Below are 18,768 nucleotides of genomic sequence, written 5' to 3'. Positions count from 1 at the left end.
TGCTGTGGCTGAGGCAGCACTGGAAGCTGCCCTGGGCCAGCCCAGCCAGAACACCATGGAGCAGTCCTTGCTGGGGGAGTCCTTTGCCCCAGTGCTGCCATCCCTCTGTTGGCCCCACCAGCTGACTGTTTGCTCAGCTCAGAAAGAGTCATTATACAAGCTCAAACAGCCCTGGCTGCTTTCTGAAGGAGGGAGGCTGATGACTCACCTCAGCCTGGAGGCTCTCCAGCCGCACGATGTGTTGGCTGCTGGAGGAATTCTTCTCCCGAAAGTCCTCCCGGAGGGTGTGGACCTGCAGGGAGAGCTGCCGCTCCACCTCCGACGCCTGCAAGGAGACACCATCTGGAGTCACCCATAGATCCAAAGCAGCCATCTCCTCCTGCCCAGGGAGACCTGCCCGGATATAACTTCTGCACAAACCCAGTTTCAGCAGAAATTCAATTCTGCACAGTTTGGGTGAGTGAAAATGTCATCCTGGACAGACACTGGGGAGAGCTGCCATTTAAACCATGTTGATTTTTCCCTTGGGGCAGCCAAGGGGACACAGCCTGTGTGTTTTTTCCACTGTAAAAAACCATGATGACTCCTGTGTCCTACAGGAAATTCACTTAAAAAATTGTAGCCTAGCTGGGGTTGAAGAGAAGACCAGGAAACACTCCTACTAGATTTACACTCTCTTAACCTCTGAACATCTTTGGCACAGCTCTCAGATAACAAGTACTCTTTGCCTCTGATTCCCAGCTCCTGTTAGGGCCAGATGGAGAACATCCACTCCACATGACTGTCTGTGCGGGATCCCTGGACTTGTCCCTCTTTCCCGTCTTGAAGGAGGGATGCCCGTCTTATGCAGGGTCATTTGAGGACTGCAGAAAGGCCATTCCTACCTGCAGGATCCAGGCTTGAGGTAGCCCTTACAAATGACAGCTTAGACATGTCAACTACTCTCCAGACAGCTTTATGGCTGATTTTTACATGTGAACACACTTGTTTAGGCTTGTAAGACAACATAAGGTTTTTATGATGAAACCCTAATGAGACAGCACAAATGGATGATTTTCTTTTTAATTAGCTTCCATCATGTTCCATTACACTTAGGCACAGACCTCCAACTATGCCACATGGGCTGGAATCGAGTTGATTCCCCTCAAGAGGTGGCATTGCTGTCCTGCTTGGGGTGTGTCCAATGGCAAAAGCCACAATGCCTTAGACAGGAAGGCAAGATGGGAGGGAGGGATTGGAGTCAGCAGCTGTGGGCAGGTTGGGAAGAGCATCCTTAGGCCTGGCAAATGTGGGTCAGGATTTTCTCTGGGTGCTCTGATAGTGCCCAAGGCAGAGCTTCACCAAAGGGTGCAGTGACCCTGCTCTAGCAGCTTGTGACTGGAGCAATGAGCACACAGATCCAGCCTGAGCTGCCCACAAAGGCAACACTGCTCCCTTTAAAAAATGGTCCCTTATTTTGCAGAATCTGCAGCAAAATATTCCAAATCAGAAGCATGAAGTAAAAGGCTGTTACAGCTCCATCACGTGGAGGAAACTGTGGTGGCCCCAAAACTGTTTGCTTGGAGAGGCAGCAGCAGACAGAAGTGTGGCCACCAAATCAGGCTCTGACCACTGGCCTCTGAAAAGAGAAAAGAGTCCCAATAATAAGAAATAATCTTGTCTACCAATTGCTTTTTAGTTCCCTTCTTATACTGTTTTTCTCCTCTTCTTTAAAGCCCCATATCAGAACCCTTTGCATATTGCCTCATTTATTTAATAAAGCTTCCTTGCATGGGCAGAATATACAAAATATAATGACAGCACAGCACTATAGGAAGGTGTTGGTTATTTTTCTTCCCTTAAGCAACTATAGGTTGCAAAGCATCCTGAGCAGCTATTAATTGGTGACACTAAAGAAGATGGACGGATTGTGCTTTTTTTGAATTATTCACTTGGTTTTGTAATGACTGCTGAAACATCTTCATGCTGAAACACTCTGCAGGAGCTATCAAAGATGAAAAAGCACCAGATGAAAAGCACTGAAGGATTTTGTCTGCAAGGTGCTGACCACACTCCCAAGGAGCACAAGTGGCACCAGAGTAGATGACACACCAGTATTTGATGGTTCACTGTGTAACATAATTTATATGCTTGAAGAATTCTACCTACAGAGAGTATAAATGTACAATATAGCAGTAAGGAAACAAGGGAGTACTTAATGGCATTGTAAAAATTCCTGGTAAGAGAATATATAGCTGCTCTTGCTTGTTCTGCTCCTCATGGCCAGACTGGAGCAGGTGAAGGAATGAGCTGCAAGGATGATTCAGATTGTGGAAAGTCTATTATATGAAAGGAGTCTAAAAAAAGAATGGCTTGTTTTATCTCATGGAGTGAATGCTGAGAGAGAACTCCCTATAAATACATCACGGATGAGCACACAGAAGGGAGAAGCGCTATTTAAGCAGAAGCACAATTTTGGCAGAAAAGAAAGATGTGAACAAACCGGATAAGAGTATATTAAGGCTGGCAACAGGAAGATTTCTACATTTCCAAGGACCTGATGTAGGATTCCTCTTCCTGCACCATTACAGTAGTAGAAATGGTGGCAAAAAAATAACTTTGTAATGGAGCTGGATCACTTTATCATGCAGCTTCTTTCAGAGGGCTGCCTATGACAGAAGGGAAATGAATTGACCTCAAAGGTCCTCTCCAGTACCAGGCTGCTTGCAGGACTGTAAGACTTGTATTCACCAGCATTAAATCATCATCTGGAATTTATCTATGTGCTGCCCAGCTCACAGGCTCACATATCTTATTCCCACAATTATAACCCACATGGAGGGGAAAAAAGGACTCAGTTATTGTTAGTATTTAGAGCCCTAAAGCAGACAGGATGTCACAGTGTCACCTCAGTGAACACCATTTACATCCTGCCTCATGCAGTAGAGAAAAGTAAAAATAACACTAGCTTTAGCCTCACACAGTGCAGAAAATATTCTCTGACCAGCTGTTTAGCAGAAGTAAACAGAAATGTCTGTAATTTGTGTTACACACAGGCTAACACAGGCTAACAAGAAAAGTCTTCATCCCGTTTTTTTAGACAAGAAACAAAGTTTTCTGAGTGGAGCTCTGGTCATGGAATCTTCCTTTTCATGCTACACTTGTTTCAGAGGTTATTAATCCTGCTGCCAAACTATCCTTTCTAATTGATTATAAAACAGAGATTTTAACATCAACTTGCAGTAATTTATGAAAGCCACTTTGACAGTGCCCAATATTTCTCAGGCTTTATGGTGTATTTTCATAAAGTGTCTGCTTCAGTTCTCAGCACTGCTGTTGATGTGCACCTGTACATGTGTGTTTTAAACCATGAGCTTACCACTGATTACTTCTAATGGTCTTTTTACTTAGTGGCATCAGTGAAGATGTAACCTTCCATCTACATTTTCTCTTTATTGCTCAATATGGCTTTTGCTGAATGGAAGTGAGTTTCTTCTGCCTCAGCCAGCCTGTGTGGCTTTCTCTTCTCCATCAGTGTTTCCTAAACATTAAAAGCTAAATCTTTTGTGGTTATGTCAATCATTTAGCAATGCACTGATTTTGCTAGAGACAAGTAATATTCTTTGCAGAAAGGCAGACACATATTGCTCAACATCACAGCTTTGCTCTGTAGTTAAAAATGAATTAATTTCCTGGGTATGGCAAATTGGCCAACACAGCCACCAGGCAAGGTTTGGAACCTATCTGCAGAAGCATAGACATCAATTCACAATTAGATATAGCCAATCAACTGTGAGATTTGTTTTCTGTTCTTCAGGCAAGGTTGCGACGAGATTTGGGCAGTGCAAGAAGAAAGAAAGAGCAGGAGGACATTTTGGCTTCTGCTCTAGTTAAGGGCTTTTCATCACTGCAAACTTTTAAGTTTTGCCCGTGATTAATTCCCAAGTGCTAAAATACACAAAACTGTGTAGATCTTTGGCAGAAAGAGATGCTTGCCAGTTACAAGAACTCCATGAGTTTTAACATCTGGAATATATGAGCAATAAATAAATAAAACAAATACAAATAAATTGGAGCACTGATGTTCCTGTGAAGTGGGGATCTTTAAGAAGTTTGGGATGGACTGTGACAAATTAATGGCTTGTAGGTTAGTCTTACTCAAAGAAAACCTTCCTTTGGGGTAAGATTTGATAAATAAAGCTAACTGTATACAAAATATCTAGCTATCAGTCATGTCAGGAAGAAAAGGAGAATGGAAAAAGTTTAATAGACTGTAGCTGGGTGAAGAAACCAATGTTTCCAGTTGATTTACTTTTACAAAACAAGATGATTCAGATTTAACAAAGGATATTGAAAATTTTCTTGCCTAAAATAGCTAAGAAAGAGAAGTCCTAATTAGTGTTGAATTTGTAACACTCAGGAGAGCATGTTACCCCTTTTATTAATTTGCTAATAGCTGAGTTCAAGGGACTTCCCATTCCCACTGTGGTCCCATTAACACCTCATACCACTAGTTGCTGCCTCCCGTGGCTGCAGGTTCCTGGATTCCCAAGTCTTCTCTGGAAGGAAAATATATTTGGCTACTAAAACATAACCAGAGGAGGAAACAACAACAACAACAAATTGCTTAAGATTAATAATTTAAAAAAAAATTGTTAATCTGGCTTCTGAGGGAAGCCCCAGAGGACTGGAATTGCTGCCCTTCCACTGCAGCCAGCACTCTGGTGCTGGGGAGAAGCCTGGTTTTATGGGATGCTTGATCCATGTCAATAAATCAGCTGTTTCCCAGCCCTTGGCACACTGGCACCATAAACCACCATCAATATTTTGAACACCTGGAGGTTGCTCAGTTTGGGAATCTTTGAAAGATTTATAGCAAAGCTTTTAATGCAGATCAACTTCAAATTGTTATTATTAACCTACCCAGGAAAGTTCTTATATAATAGAGGTGCTTGCATTCACCACCTTTTGAGGCCTGCAGCTTGTATTTGCTGATTTATGTGCCCAGAGAGATTCCCTGTGAAATTCTCTCCAGAGAAGAGCTGCGGCACCCTGGTGGGCTGGCCAGATGCCCACCCAGCTGCTCTCACCCCCCCTCCTCAACAATGGGGGAGAAAATAAGATTTAAAAAAGCTCATTGGTTGAGACAAAGACAGCGAGATTATATACTATTAGGGGAATTTGAAGTTAAAACAGTGACTGGTAAAGTAAAAGGTAAAGCTCAGACTGGCCATTGCTGGGGACTACAGTAGCAATGGGGATTTTTGTGGTGAGGGAGAGGATGGAACTGTACCGAGGGTGGATACTGCCCACCCTGGTGGGGTTGTGATGGTGCCCCTTCCCTTGTGGTGTGAGGAGGTTTTTTTGAGGCTGATGTCATCAGTGGAGTTGTGAAGTGTGGGTGGCAAGTGAATATTTTAATGACCATTATTAAATTACCATTTTGCTGAGGCAAGTGGTGGAATTTATTTGCTGCAGGTGCCCAGGCACTGCCAGGGGAGCTAAGAGACCCTCTAGGGCGAGACTGGGGCTGCTCCCAGCAGGATGGACATGGTGAGTTCTACCCCAGCCCCTCTGCAGGGCAGGGCTGAGCCTGTCATTCAGTGCCTCTGGAAAAACGCACTCAGGAAAGGACAAAACACCTTCTGGCAGTGACAGCTGAGGTAAAAAGTGTAAGAAACAGCCCCATGAGCACCGTGGTTGAAGGAGGAGTAGGATGAGATTTGGCTAGGCCTTCTCCAGAGACCTCTTCCCGCTTCTCCCCAGTGCAGCACAGGACACTGGAGCTAGGAAGTGCTGGTGAGAGTCAGCACTGCCCCCATCCCTACCAAATGATGGAGTTGGGCTAAATCCTCCTCCTTGCCTCATCCTTCACTCTGCTACTGCCCAGGCGTGGGGGATTTAAGGCTGATGAGCCTTCCCTTCACCAGGAAACAGGCTGGCAGAGCCCAGCTCCATTGGGTGGGGGGCCCTACACTGACAACAGGGCAGGGGGACAAAACAGGAAACAAAAGAGCCTCATTTTTCCACAAATTGGATCTGTCAAGAAAAAAGGAAATCAGAAATCTTGATCCAAAGGATTGCCAAAGCAAGGAGACTAAGTAATGGAGGAAAGGCACTGTTATGACTCCTTTATAAGCACCAGGCTGGGGACATATTACTGATGGGGAAAGCCTCATGGCTACAGGATTAAACCTATTCTGAGAGGATCCTGTGAGACAAAGGGCAGAGGTGGCAGCTTATGCTAAGCTCTGCACTACTTTCAGAGTTTTGACATTTTGGAAATATGAGCCTTTATTGCTTGCATGAAAGTGAGAATCTTTTGTGCAGATTTGTTCCCTTTCCCTTCTGTAGGACAAGTGGGAAATGCATAGTGTGTCCTTTGACCTCACTCCTATTTACCTGAGTTTTACAATAAAAAACCCCAAGAATGTCTTTCCTCTCAACAAGCCCTAGCTGGGCAGTGGCTGTTGCGGGTGGCAATGGGTTAATGCCCATCAGCTCTGATGCCTCACACCTGAGAGGCAGAGGCCCAGCAGGGAGCACCTGGGGCTTTGTATTTTGGGGTGGGGTGGGCTGGCACCTGCTTCTTGAGGTGGAGTTAAGAGTGGAGATGTTTAGTTCCTCGATAGACACATCTATGAAGTTTGGCTCTTCTCAGGCTGAAGCTGAATTGCCTCTTTTTGGGAGGTGAAGTGTTCGAATCGTCTGTCTTTGGTGCCTTCCTATATTTCTTGTGACTGGAGGACTGTAAGTGTGGCTGGAGATGGACAAAAGTTCCTGTTTTTTTATTTTTAAGTGTGCTTGAAAAGTCCTTTCAACAAAGACAGTGGACTTTCATTGCATCACTAAGCAAGGAGTGAAAAATTAGACAGGGTTTTCCTGGCAGCGTAGTTGTTCTTTTTTTCCCTTCCTGTAAGGTTAGGGGATATATCAGAACCAGTTTGTAAGGCAAACATCTGAATGCTTTGGGAAAGAGCTTAGGGGCATGAATGCCCCTAATGGGGTCTTCATCTTGTGTTTTAGTAAGTGCTCAGATAACTGTTTGATTGAGGCCAAAACCCATTATCTTGGGCTAAATCAATTTACAGGATTAGGAACTGCTGTTTAGAACAGAAGCAAGGGTAGTTGGGTGCCATATGGGGGCAACTCTACCTGGGTGTAACATCTCTGGGTCTGTTGCTTGAATGAAAGAAAGAGCTTCACAAGTGGCTGTGGGCTGTGTTTTAGGAGGTGCTTAAACATGAGCCTCCCTTTTTTTTTTGTGGTTTATTCTTGACCTAAGCATTTGGCTCTTGTGGAGAGGAAAACAGAGTGCGTGGAAAAATGAGTCAGCCAGCTTCCTGTGGGAGGGACTGCCGGAGGCATGATACTTTGAATGCTGCAATAAATTAGCACTGGAGATAATTCAGAGGACAAAGTGTGCCTGGAGGACACACCATGCTAAGTAATGCACGAAATGGCTCTTGCTTTCAGTGTGCAAATCCTGCTTTGCAGAAGAAGTGTGGGAGATGAGATAACTCTGCACAGTGTCTGTTGTGGGGCTCTGCAAAGTGAGCTGAACATGCGCTTGCTGGTAGTAGTTTGGCTCCTGGATGGTGAGAAGGAATGGGGTAATAACATGTAACACCAGCAGGCTCTTCCAGTTCTGTGGGAATGCTGCACATCACCTGGAGTGAAGCATTTGTTACCTATTTGCACATGAAGCAGAAAGGCTGCAATAATCAAGTCTGGTGGAGCTGAGAGGAACCACCACAATAATTCACTGCAGCACAGCCTGGGCCTTGTTCCAAGGGGGTCTGCAACCTTCAGGTTAAAAAGTCTGTCATTCCCCTCATGCCTGTGTGAGATAGCAGTGCCTGAAGTTTTGTACTGGACTAGGAATGGTAGAGGGAATGGTACAGTTTGAAAGCTGGATGGTTTATGTTTTGCATCAGTAAGTTCTGTGGTCTGTTCTCCTAGATAACTTCTAATTCTTAATTTCCACTAAGTTTTTTTTCCCCCTGAAAAAATGCATATTTTATCCTGATAGACCATTTTGGCCATTACCTTCGATGCAGGTTTTTAATCCAGATTTGACTGAGCTCAGTCTGACTTTTCTACATGAGCTAAAGGCTGAAAAATATTTCTTCCAGTAAGTTTCTAATGAGCCTAAAGTGTGGGTCAGATAAGAGGATAATAAAATACAAAATGCCTGACTAGTTTGGAAATAACTGAACTGGAAACATTAACCGGGTCATTAAAGCCTTTTGAAAACTTAAGAAGAAGGTTACAATGGTGGAGACAAAGAAATGTAACATTCCTTCCTGCTCTGAGAGGTCTTTCCATGGTAGCCCGGAGTCAGGACAGTCAATCTCCATTCTCGAATTAATTTTTTTATGAAATTGTTTTAGTCTAAGACTTTAAACCTGGAGGTGGTTCAAACTCAAATGGTTGTGCCTGGAAGAAACAGACAATAATTAAGCTTCTTGCAGTCTCTTGCTCTGGCTTTAAGCACTCTCTCCCCTTATTTGAAGGCAAATTAACTGAGTTCTACTGGGGATATCTAATATATGATGGCAGACTAGCAGCTCTGTCTGCTCTTGAAATCTTCATGTCTACACCCTGTTAAGCTCACAGTATACTGTTTTAGGATTCATTGGTCATAAGATACAAGCCAAAAGTTTTCTAGTATGTGTAGACCTAATGCTCAAACCTGCAGTTATAAACACATCTGAGTGCATGAAAATAGTGGTGTCCGTTACCATATACGTGAAATGAGTGAGTGCCAAAAAAATGGGACAAAATTCAAGGAGTTGGTTTAAAATATATTAAACTCTCCCAAGAAGCCCTCAGACAGGAAGAAAGAAAACATTTTCTCAAATGTATATTTAAATTTTATAGTAGGTTGACCTGGAGATGTTTTATTAGCTTTTAAATCCCTGCAAAGTTTGATTCCAAATAACTTCTATCAGTCCGTTTCTTAAAAACGGTGCTCATGTGTGTTTGCTCATTTCCTTTATAACTTGATAAATTTATTTCAAAAGTCAGAGGAAGAAGACCTAAGAAGTGTTTTTTTGGAGCTTGGCTTGACTACAGCAAGATGTGGAAATGTTTTGTGCGGAAGGCTGATTTCTCAAAGCCAATATAGTAGAACTTGTGGCTGCTTTCTATGGAAAAATAAGGAAACCCAAACCCTATAGTGAATATTGGCCAGGATGAAAGCTACAGCTTCAAACTATTCCGTAACAGCTTCCTCTTCACTAAATGTTTTAACCACTGATAGGTGCAATAGGGTCATAAATGGAAGGTGAATGCCATAAAAAATGAGCAAGCGCATCACAGAGTTTTGGAAAAAACCCAGACCATGAAACTCATATGGCAGCATGTCACATTCCAATGCTTAAATAAAAAGGTACAAATCTACATTCTTAAAGGATTGTTCTGGAGCTGTTAAGTAACGTTTTACTTGAAAATGTTTCTTGGTCAGCTAGCATTTGATCTGTCCTTCTAAACACAAAAGAACCATGCTGAACACCTGCAGAAAAAAAGCTTCTAGAGAGATACCATTTAACCTAGCAGTGTTTCTTCCTGTACTTTGGCAGCCTCCAGCTAAATCTGAATTGTTCTCCCTCTTGGCAGTATGAAAAGATCTGTAGAGCATAAAGTCCTTGGAGCAGACTTTGAGCACAAGGTAGACCTTGCTCCTGGTGATTGCTGACAAAAGATAATTACAATGTGTTAGTAATAACATCTGAGCACTTTGATCTGCTGCAGTTGAATCTATACTTTGTGCATTAAGATGGGTAATAAGTACAGGAACAGTCTCCTTTCAGCCCAGCTTTGCTCTGTTTCCACCCAGGTTGAACCTATGGATGCAGGTGCAGCAGATGCTGGAACACAGTATGTTTACCTTCTGTGCAGTGCCCAGATGTAAACATTGAGGGGCTTAGGTCTTTAATTCCCAGATCCTCAGGGCAGGGTTTGCCCTTCAGAGCAGTCTGCACCTCCACAGCTGTAAGTAGGGGCAAATATGCAATAGTAATTTCTAGTGTGAGCCAGAGCCTAAATTCACAGCAGGTCTATTCAAAGCTGAAGATAAATTTTCCAAACAACACCTGTAACCCAGCTTTTGGGAAGCTTGAGTACTTCTGCAAGTGGCCAGATCTTATGCATGCGCCAGCCTGGCAGGTGAGGTGCTCCTCTGAAGAGACTGCATGGCTGTAGCTGTGGCCAGTGTCTGGATGAGGGGAGGGTCTGGAAATATGGATCTCTCCTTGCAGCTTTGTCCTCCTACAATCTTGCTTTTAAAAAGCTCTTGCATTAATTTTATTTAAATAACAGCTTTTGGCAAACTCACTGGCATTTTGGTACTTTAGGTCCTACAAAAAGCCGTGCTTGGAAATACAAAATAAAGCAAGTAGATGTGGAGAGGAAATGTAGCTGAAAAACGAGGTGGGTGCAGCACATGCTGTGGGATGGCATATAAAATATACTATACTCTGCCAAATCATACACATGCAGGGGATCATTATCAGGGACTGGAAAGAGCCCCTCTCTGTATGAGCTTCAGGCTTTAGTGCATCTGAATATCGCAAAAGGTAAAGTATGGATGGTCCTGTATGGGGGGAAGACACCTCAGTCACAACCCCTTCATGTATTCAGCTATTTTTCTGATGGAAAAGAGGCACAGTGTTATCAGAGGAAGAAAAACCTGCTGTAGCAACATCCCAGCAGCTGTGTTAGAGTAACGGCCCGGGAGAGAGTCCACTGAAAGAGTTACAAAAACTGTGCTTGGCTGTGGGCAGCCAGTTTGGCACAAACATGTTAGACTTAGACTTGCACCTGTAGCCAAGGTTTTGCAAACCCAGGTCAGATGTCATTGAACTGAAAGTCCTTTCCCCCACTGTCTAAGATGCTGCTTAAAGGGATAAGAGTCACTCAAGCTGTGTTTTTTTGGCACAGAGGCTATTGCTTTCTAACAGCTGACTCCATGCAGACACAGCCAGCTCTCGGCAAGCCTGGGCTGAACTGGAGCAGGTGCCAGGCAGGTTTGGGACTGGCCCACAGCCCTGGCTTGGGGCTGCCTGCAAACCAGCACCTGTAAGCACTGCACAAGGTCTTAAGACTGGGAAACACTGCAGAGACAGAATTAGCAGCCTGTCCTGTGTCTGATGCTGAGAAAAGATCTCTTTTCTCTGGTGGTTGAAGGTTTCATGGCTGAGGCTTTGGCTTGTAAGAAGCAGGCTTCCCTCCTTCACCAAAGTTCCCTATCTCACCCTCAGTGATTTGTCTTGGAGGGGCAGAGTTTGTAAAGACCTACAGCTGCCCTTTAGGGATAATATTGTTGCTTTTGGCTCTGGTGCTTTTAAGCAGAAGTCAGTATCAATGACGTGTACCCTGAGCATGTGCCTTTTGGCCCTACCTAGGGAACAGGAGACTAGCTGTAAAGTGCAACAAGAAAAAAAACAATGAAAGTGGTGTGGCAGTGGTTGTTTCCTAGCTTCAAAGACTCCCTGACAAGCTACTGTTGGGAATGTGCTTAATTTTCAAAGCCTTGTTTGAGTGTGCTCATATTCTACCTGTGGCAACCTTTGTTGCTTTTCAGATATGTTCTTTTATCACTTTATCTTCAGCAGAGAGGGCTGCCTTGCCTGTGTGTGGGTCCTCCTGCACTTGATCGTGGGCTGATCTACTCCATTTCTTCTGCTATTACAGTAGGATTTTAACCTGGGATCTTCCCTAGCTTTGCTGCACATAAATGATTAACTTTCTCTTGCTGCCTGAAATCAAGAGTAATGTGACCAGAGACAGATGAGACTGTGGTATTCAGCTCTCAGCAGTTTTTATTACTCCTGCTGCCGTAGCTGAATTTCTCTATGTGCATAAGCCAGTGGTAGCAGTACTAAATCTCCTGAGCGCCTTTAGACACGCTGGAGTGTCTAAAATGGTGCTGCTTAGAGCTTCTGCCAGTACATAGACATGTGAGTGAGTTAGGAGCACTTTTATTCTATCTGTGCTAAAAATCACCTGCCTTAAGCCACTGATCTCTTTTCTCCCTCCTTACAAGGGTGAGAGGTGTGTGCTGGAGCTGGCAGATGGCTGGGGAGAAAACACGTCCATGCAGGCAAGCAAAAAAAATCAGGTTGCATCACTACTAACCAGTTTGTGCCACGACTTGGGTTTTCTTCTGCCTTTCGCTGCCCTGCCTACACTGGCTTCCCCATCACCCCTTGGCTTGGCTGTTTTGTGACCTACCTCCTGGAACAATGTTTTTTCCCTTCCTCTCTCAGCTCTCTCTAGGTGATTAGTCTAAGAGATATCAGCCATAGCACATTGCTGAATTCATTTTTAGACACAATGCTGTGCCAGAGATTTGTTTGCTTAATTACAGAAATACTATTATTTCTGCTGTAGTATGTCTGGATTTGGTTTTGTTCCTGAGGCTGGTGCTGATTTCAGCCTCCTTTCTTTGGCTCTGCTTAAAGATATTTTTTGTTGTTCTGTCAAATTAGAGCAGATATGCCTAATCTGGAACATTATAAAGAACTGAATGGACTGAAGAAGGAACAAGTAGTTTAACCATGTCACTCGTGCAGCACAGGTAGGCTTTTATCACTTAGATCTTCAACTCTTAACACTTGTATGTAATGCAGGGCTGCTCAGCTCCATGTACTGGCACTCTGCATCTCCTATGTGGGGACAGGTCTCATGTCAGTGCCACACATGACAAAAGCTGGCTTTGGGTGCCCAGGATGCCACGAGACAACCAACTTCTTTCTCAGCAGATTGTCCTAGGTTACAGTGTAAGATGTAACCAAAAGTATGTATTCTATTATCATCTTCACAAGCTGTTAAAGCAGGTGGGGCAGTGTTTGTTATCTCCTACCATGACTCATCCCTGATAACTCCCTCGGGGGTCTATCTCTGTTAATGGGTCATCAAGGACCCACTGCATGACTCACAGAATTACATCATCCCATTGTGAGATGCTCCACCCAGGGGGAGGAGCCAAGCATTCCCACCTAGATATAATCTGGGGTTTGGAACAGCACAAGCAGCTCTACCGACTGGATTCCCAGAGGACAAGAGCTACCACTGGACCTTCAGGTGAAGACCAGACCCTTCTACAGGATCACCTCTTCAACAGAACCACTTCATCTTGACTGCTACCACCACCCCGACTAACACAGTGTCAGGTTGTATGCTGACTCTGTCAGTGTTCTTGTACTATTGCATTTATTTTCATTTTCCTATTAAATTATAATTCTGACTTGCAATCTCCCACTTGTTTGTTTTCAAACTAGTACACAGACCCAGATATGGAGTAGAGACAAGCTTCATGCAAGTGGAGCATGTATCGAAACTCCTTGACTTGATGCTTTGGTCATGTCTGCTTGAGCAGTGGGGCGTGAGGGTGCAACCCACCGCTGCTTGCTCAGAGGCAGAAAGTCTCAGTGCAATCCATGTCAGACAGTGTGTGCACACCAAGTGATGACTTGAACCCCAGGGAGTTTTCAGAAATTAATAGGTTAAAGTGTAGCATAAGTTTGTTAAGCTCTTGTAGGGATTTGGAATTTCCCAGTGTGATCCCCACTGACAACAAGGAACGAAGAAGATAAAGATATTAGAGCCAAGTTTTCAGCACAAACCTGCTCTCAAGTAGTGATTCAAAATACAGCTTTACATGTCAAACTGTGAAACACCAAGTATATCCATGTGTCAAACTTATTTATCTGGAGGACAAGACAAATATTACCACTTAAAAAGCTCTCTCTTGCTTTTCATCCTTACTCAGGTTTGCTGAAAGGGTCTAGGATTTAATATTGTTTATGGCAACACTTAAACAGGAAAGGAGAGTATTTTGGCCAGGTCCCTTCACAGAGTCAGATTTTACACAAGGGTTATGAGGCTCATTGGGGCTAATCCCCTGCTAGCATTATACATCATCTGACAGTTGCCAAGGAGACAAGGATAATCTGAGTGAAACAAGATATGTGAGAAAGGTATTTATGAACATTTGCCTAATGATACTGGTGGAATGCACCAAGAAGTGATTATTTGAGTGCCTTTGAAGTACTACCTCTTCTGTGATGAATATGGAGGACTGATACACATGCAAAAAATGTCCCTGTGAACTTAAAGCAGCAGCAGCTTGGCCTTGAGTTTTTCCTCTTTATCCTGCATCCAGTGCTGTGGGGAGGGGCAGACAAGGCTTTTGCAGTGCTGTGAGTTCCCTGTCCAGACACCTGCACTCTGTGGCATTAGCACAGCATACACAAGGATAAACAGTGTAAAGAAGCCATTTCAGTCTGTGGTGCTGACAGAGGCTTAATGAAAACTGTCCATGTGTTTGAAATACTTGCAGGTGCCTCATGCAAAGGTCTTGGCTGGCAATGGTGTGAGGGGAAGGAAGAGCAGAGGTGGTGGTGTACGTGTACTTACAGGCGTGGAGGTGTGTGTGCTTTGTCCATGGCTTTACAGCCAGCCTGCTCATTCCTCCATCCCTGTCCCCAGGGTGAGCCCAGCTGCACCACAGACACCTGCCTCTGGGTGCTTGTGTCAGATTCACTGAGCTGTGGGCAGGGTTAGCACCATGGCCTACTTGGTATATGGATCTGGACAGGCATGTTGGTCAATTATGCACTTTCCCTGACCTGGGGTGGCTTATAGCTCTGCTTAGGGAGATTAAAAGAAGCTGGAGAGCTAGTATCTTCATTTGAGCAAGTTCATGCTTGGAAAGGTTTCTGCACTGTCAGCTTCATACAGCAAAGTATTTTCTTGGTGGGGTGCTCCCTGGCCATGAAAAGGGTCAGAGACTGTTGGAGGATCTCATGTCTGGGATCAGGAGCACTAAAGCTGTGTGGTCTGGATCTGTCCCACATTGGGCAAATCTTCCCCTCCTGTGCTGAGGTGGGGCAGTGACCCGCAATGAGGGAGAAAGCTGCTTGTGTTCTTCCCTCTCCCCCAGTTTGCCCTTCTTAGTCTCTGATACTGTGCCTTGATGGATGATTAAGAAGGATGGGAAGACAGAAGGAGTTTCCCAAGTTTTGAATGCCTGATGCAAATAACTCCTTTGAAAGGAAGGAGATGCTGAGAGCCAGCCTGCAGCTGATGGGCTGTGTCTCGTGATGCCAGAGTTAATCTGGGTAAGCAGAGATTAACTGAGCTGCTGGATTGGATAATGCCTGGACTGGTTTATTGCAGCTTCTGCTGATAAAGCAGCCCAAGACCAGGAGACCCCTGCTTTCTGCAGCTCTGCAGGGTGAGGGCCTGTGCCCATGGCACCAGTGCCTCAGGCACAGGAAGGCCCCAGGAAGAGGTGACATTAATGAAATCATCAATTTCATAAGCATTTGCCTGGAGCTATTAAAGCTTTAAATATTTATTAGTTAGACTTCACTAGAGTCTGGTCCCTTGTCCCAAGGTGGAGAGGGAAATAAAGGCTGAGTAGCACAACATTTAGGAAGAATTTGTGCACAAAGTGAAGTACAACATCCAGTAAAGCCTAGGGAAATCTCTCTGGAACAGAGGCAAACCGACAGGAATAATATGAGTTGGCAAATCCCTGTGCAACTTCATAGCTGATCAATAGATATTATTTAGACAAGTATCACAGTTACATTCTACAAATGATCTCTTGAACAAACATGGTAATTCCAGGCTTTCTCATTTGGCTTCTCTAAACAAAAATCTGTTGAAAAGTATGACTCCCAGAAAATCTGAGTCTATTCAAGCATTTTGAATAATGCCCTGTTTACATTTTTCACCTTTTCATTACTTTATGTCCATGTAGAGTGAAAATGCAAGCCAGTTCCTAGGCCTTTGAGATCACTTATTCCTTGTGAGTATTCCCTCAGGCTTCTCTGCCTCATTCTTTAGTATTCATAAATAGCAAGAAGACTTGACCTGATGTTAATCAAACTCTTGCCTGCATAAAATGGAAACCCCAGAAGGTCTCTTTCAGACTTAACTTTGCCTAGTTCTTTTTGTATCAGTGCAAAAATTGGCCAGACCTGCCTGACCGGTGGCTACTTGGCCACTTCCCAAAAGTTTCCTTTGATGGAGACCTTATAGAATCTCTGGGCTATCTCCTCTACTCAGCCAAACTTACAGCTGTTTTTTTTTAGTATCAGTCTAATTCTTATCCTGCAATTTATACACACTGCCCGTTATTGTAAAGGACATGGAGAATAAAGCTTATACTCGGTCAAGGAGTAATGTCTGACCACTAGCTTTACCCTGTCACGCTGTCAGTGTGGGACACAGATGACTAAATTCCTATTCCACACCTTAAAAACAAACAAAAAGCCCCACCCCAGTGCATCCCCATTCTGTAAGATCAAGAGAAAAGTTCAAACTCTTGCATACTCTGCTTGAGTGGAGAGGAGATTTTTTGTTCACTAGGGTCTTGTTTATTGGTTTACACTGATAATTACTGCCTAGTCTGTCAGTGCCTCAGTTTCCTGGTGTTCCAATAGAATCTATGCCACATCACTTGCTAACCAAGTAAAGAAACAATGGAGAACTCTTTAGGTACTTCTCCAAAAGGCATCCTTCTCCTGAAATTTGTGGGTGTTTTTGTCCTGAAACACTTCACCTGCAAAAGCAATTGGGACTATGGATCTCTTCTGTAAGTATAGACCCTTCCCTCCAGCAAGTCTTAAGGTTTGTACCTGTCTAATGGTCTTGGTGTGAGTGAAAAATCTGCTGGTCTATACCTGAATTGTAGAGGACTTCCATTTTCCTGGATCTGAGCTTGTAGACAGCCAAATACAATGGTGCTTTGTTCAACAAGTAACCAGGAACAGCTCAGGCTAAATAGACACCAAGTGGAACAGCTTTCTAAGAGGACCCTTGTCACTACAAAACTGTGCCAAATCTAGAAGTGGATTCAGGAATCGACTTTCAAGGATGTAGAGAACAAAGCAATCACAAGGTTAAATTTCATTATCTTGGTGCACTGAAGTGCAAAGGAACTGAGGGATTCCATTTAAAGGGCAAATCCAATGAGCTTTAGTTACCCAAACATCTGCAGATCTTTCAAGTGTTCTGTGAAAGCTCTACATCTATGATCTGCATTACTGTGCTAATCTTGGTAACCAGCTGAAACTAACCAAGCAGTTCTTCCTTTCAAAAATGTTCTTTCCATGCTTCAACATTAGAACCTTCCAGGGAAGAATAGTTAGGAGAGGGCAAGAACAGTTAATGGAATTGTTCCCAACACTTCTGACCTCAGCAGTCTCCCCTCAGACAGTGACAGGGATCCCATCTATGATGGAAATCTGTTGCAGATTTTGGCATCTACAGAACTGAGCCTCTACAGAAGGATACCTACTGAGATTCTTAGGCTAGCCTCTATCTCCTCAAAATTAAATGCTCTTCCAGTTGCTCTGACATGCAGGTCCTTTGGCTTATGTCCTCATCTGTCAGTTGTTCCCTGTTGTACCTTTGCCTCTGGATGCTGTTGTGTCCCTATCTGAGGTGGCATTTCCCATCCCTGTGGTGGTGCTGCCAAGCATGAGCCAGCTCTGTATTGCATTGTGGCCACCAGAAGTCAACAAGAGTGTCTTGCTGATCCTGTATCTGTGCTCAAAATAAACTGGGTTTTGCTAAATGCCATTCTAAACAAAATGTTGGTTAAGCTCTAGGCTGTTTTGCAAGAAGCCTCTGTTCTCATGGGTAATCAGAGCACCCAAAAGCCCCTCACAGTGTAGAAGAGACTTCCCTCTTCAGCTGTTGTCTACTAAATTATGTTTAGAAAAAACAAGTCTGCTTGAAAAAAGAAGAAATTTAAGGACTTTCATTATAAAGTGTGCAAACTTTATAACCCAGAATGGGTCTTTAAAGATCAAATGCTTTTAACTGGTTTTTTCTCATGTAGATATTTGCAAAGCCTTCAATCATGTTTGGTTCTAGCTAGTAATGCAGTGGCTGGATACAAACACCTTCTGTGTCCTACTTTCCAGAATCTCCAGAAGGAAGTGTTTACAGCAAGTGTGAATAAGCAGAAATATTTTGAAAAGACTTCTTCTGCCCATGTGTTCCTACCTCTGAGCTACTGCATAATAAAACAATTCCAAGAAACAACCTGGACCTAAACAAAATAGCCACTCGGAATTTTTAGCGCAGTGCACAGGGGAGGAAAGGACTCATTCAGAATTTTACCTCCTTACTCCAGGACAAGTTTGGCTTCAGTTTTATGTTGGATTCTGGCCTTCAGATGTTCACAGCTTAGTGGTGCTGCTGACGTCTCAAGACAGAAGCCTTGCATGAACTTTCGAAATCACTTCTAGGACTACTTGCTGGAGGAGAAAGCTGGGCTGTGAGCTGGGCTCAGCTGAAGTGCAGTGTATGGCTGACTACCAAGGGCTTTATACCTACGAGTATTTGTCCTAGAGAGTGCTGTGGACACTCATTCCTGCAGATGTGCTGCCCAGGGAAAGGGGGTGGCAGTGGGACAGGAGGTGTAGCTCTGTGATGTCTCCCGGGGCAGCCTCTGAGGGTGTGAGATGAGCCGTGCACAGCCTGGAGGTTCAGTAGCTCGGGCAGACAATCTTTTCTCCGGTGCCATGTCCCGGGCGATGCTGTGTGCCAAGCCCGGGGTGGGGGGAGGGTCATCCTGCTGCTCACTGACCTGCTCGCAAGGGGCTCTTTTCACTCAGGATATAAAATGTTTACCTGTCCCCCAGCAGGAGCTCGGGAGCTCATTGTGGATGGTACAGCCAACAGGCTGCCTTGGGCTGGGACAGCTCCAGCACGATTTGGGGGAGGGAAATTGCCGTGAGCAGAGGAAGAAAGGCAGGGAGG

The 18,768-nt window shown here is 44.2% G+C and overlaps 1 protein-coding gene across 1 annotated transcript in view; it reads right to left on the bottom strand.

Annotated features, from left to right (window-relative positions):
* The window catches only part of BICDL1 (BICD family like cargo adaptor 1), a 48,957-nt gene that overhangs the window by 18,420 nt on the left and 11,769 nt on the right, over positions 1–18,768 (bottom strand). Inside the window, exon 3 of the mRNA XM_008641642.2 lies at positions 209–325. Within this exon, the coding sequence (XP_008639864.1) occupies positions 209–325 (117 nt within the window). The remainder of the gene's footprint in view (positions 1–208; positions 326–18,768) is intronic.

The sequence above is a fragment of the Corvus brachyrhynchos genome, unplaced genomic scaffold, assembly GCF_000691975.1.
Source record: "Corvus brachyrhynchos isolate BGI_N302 unplaced genomic scaffold, ASM69197v1 scaffold1359, whole genome shotgun sequence".
In the NCBI taxonomy this organism is placed as follows: domain Eukaryota; kingdom Metazoa; phylum Chordata; class Aves; order Passeriformes; family Corvidae; genus Corvus; species Corvus brachyrhynchos.
This window is presented reverse-complemented; position numbering and strand designations above follow the sequence as displayed.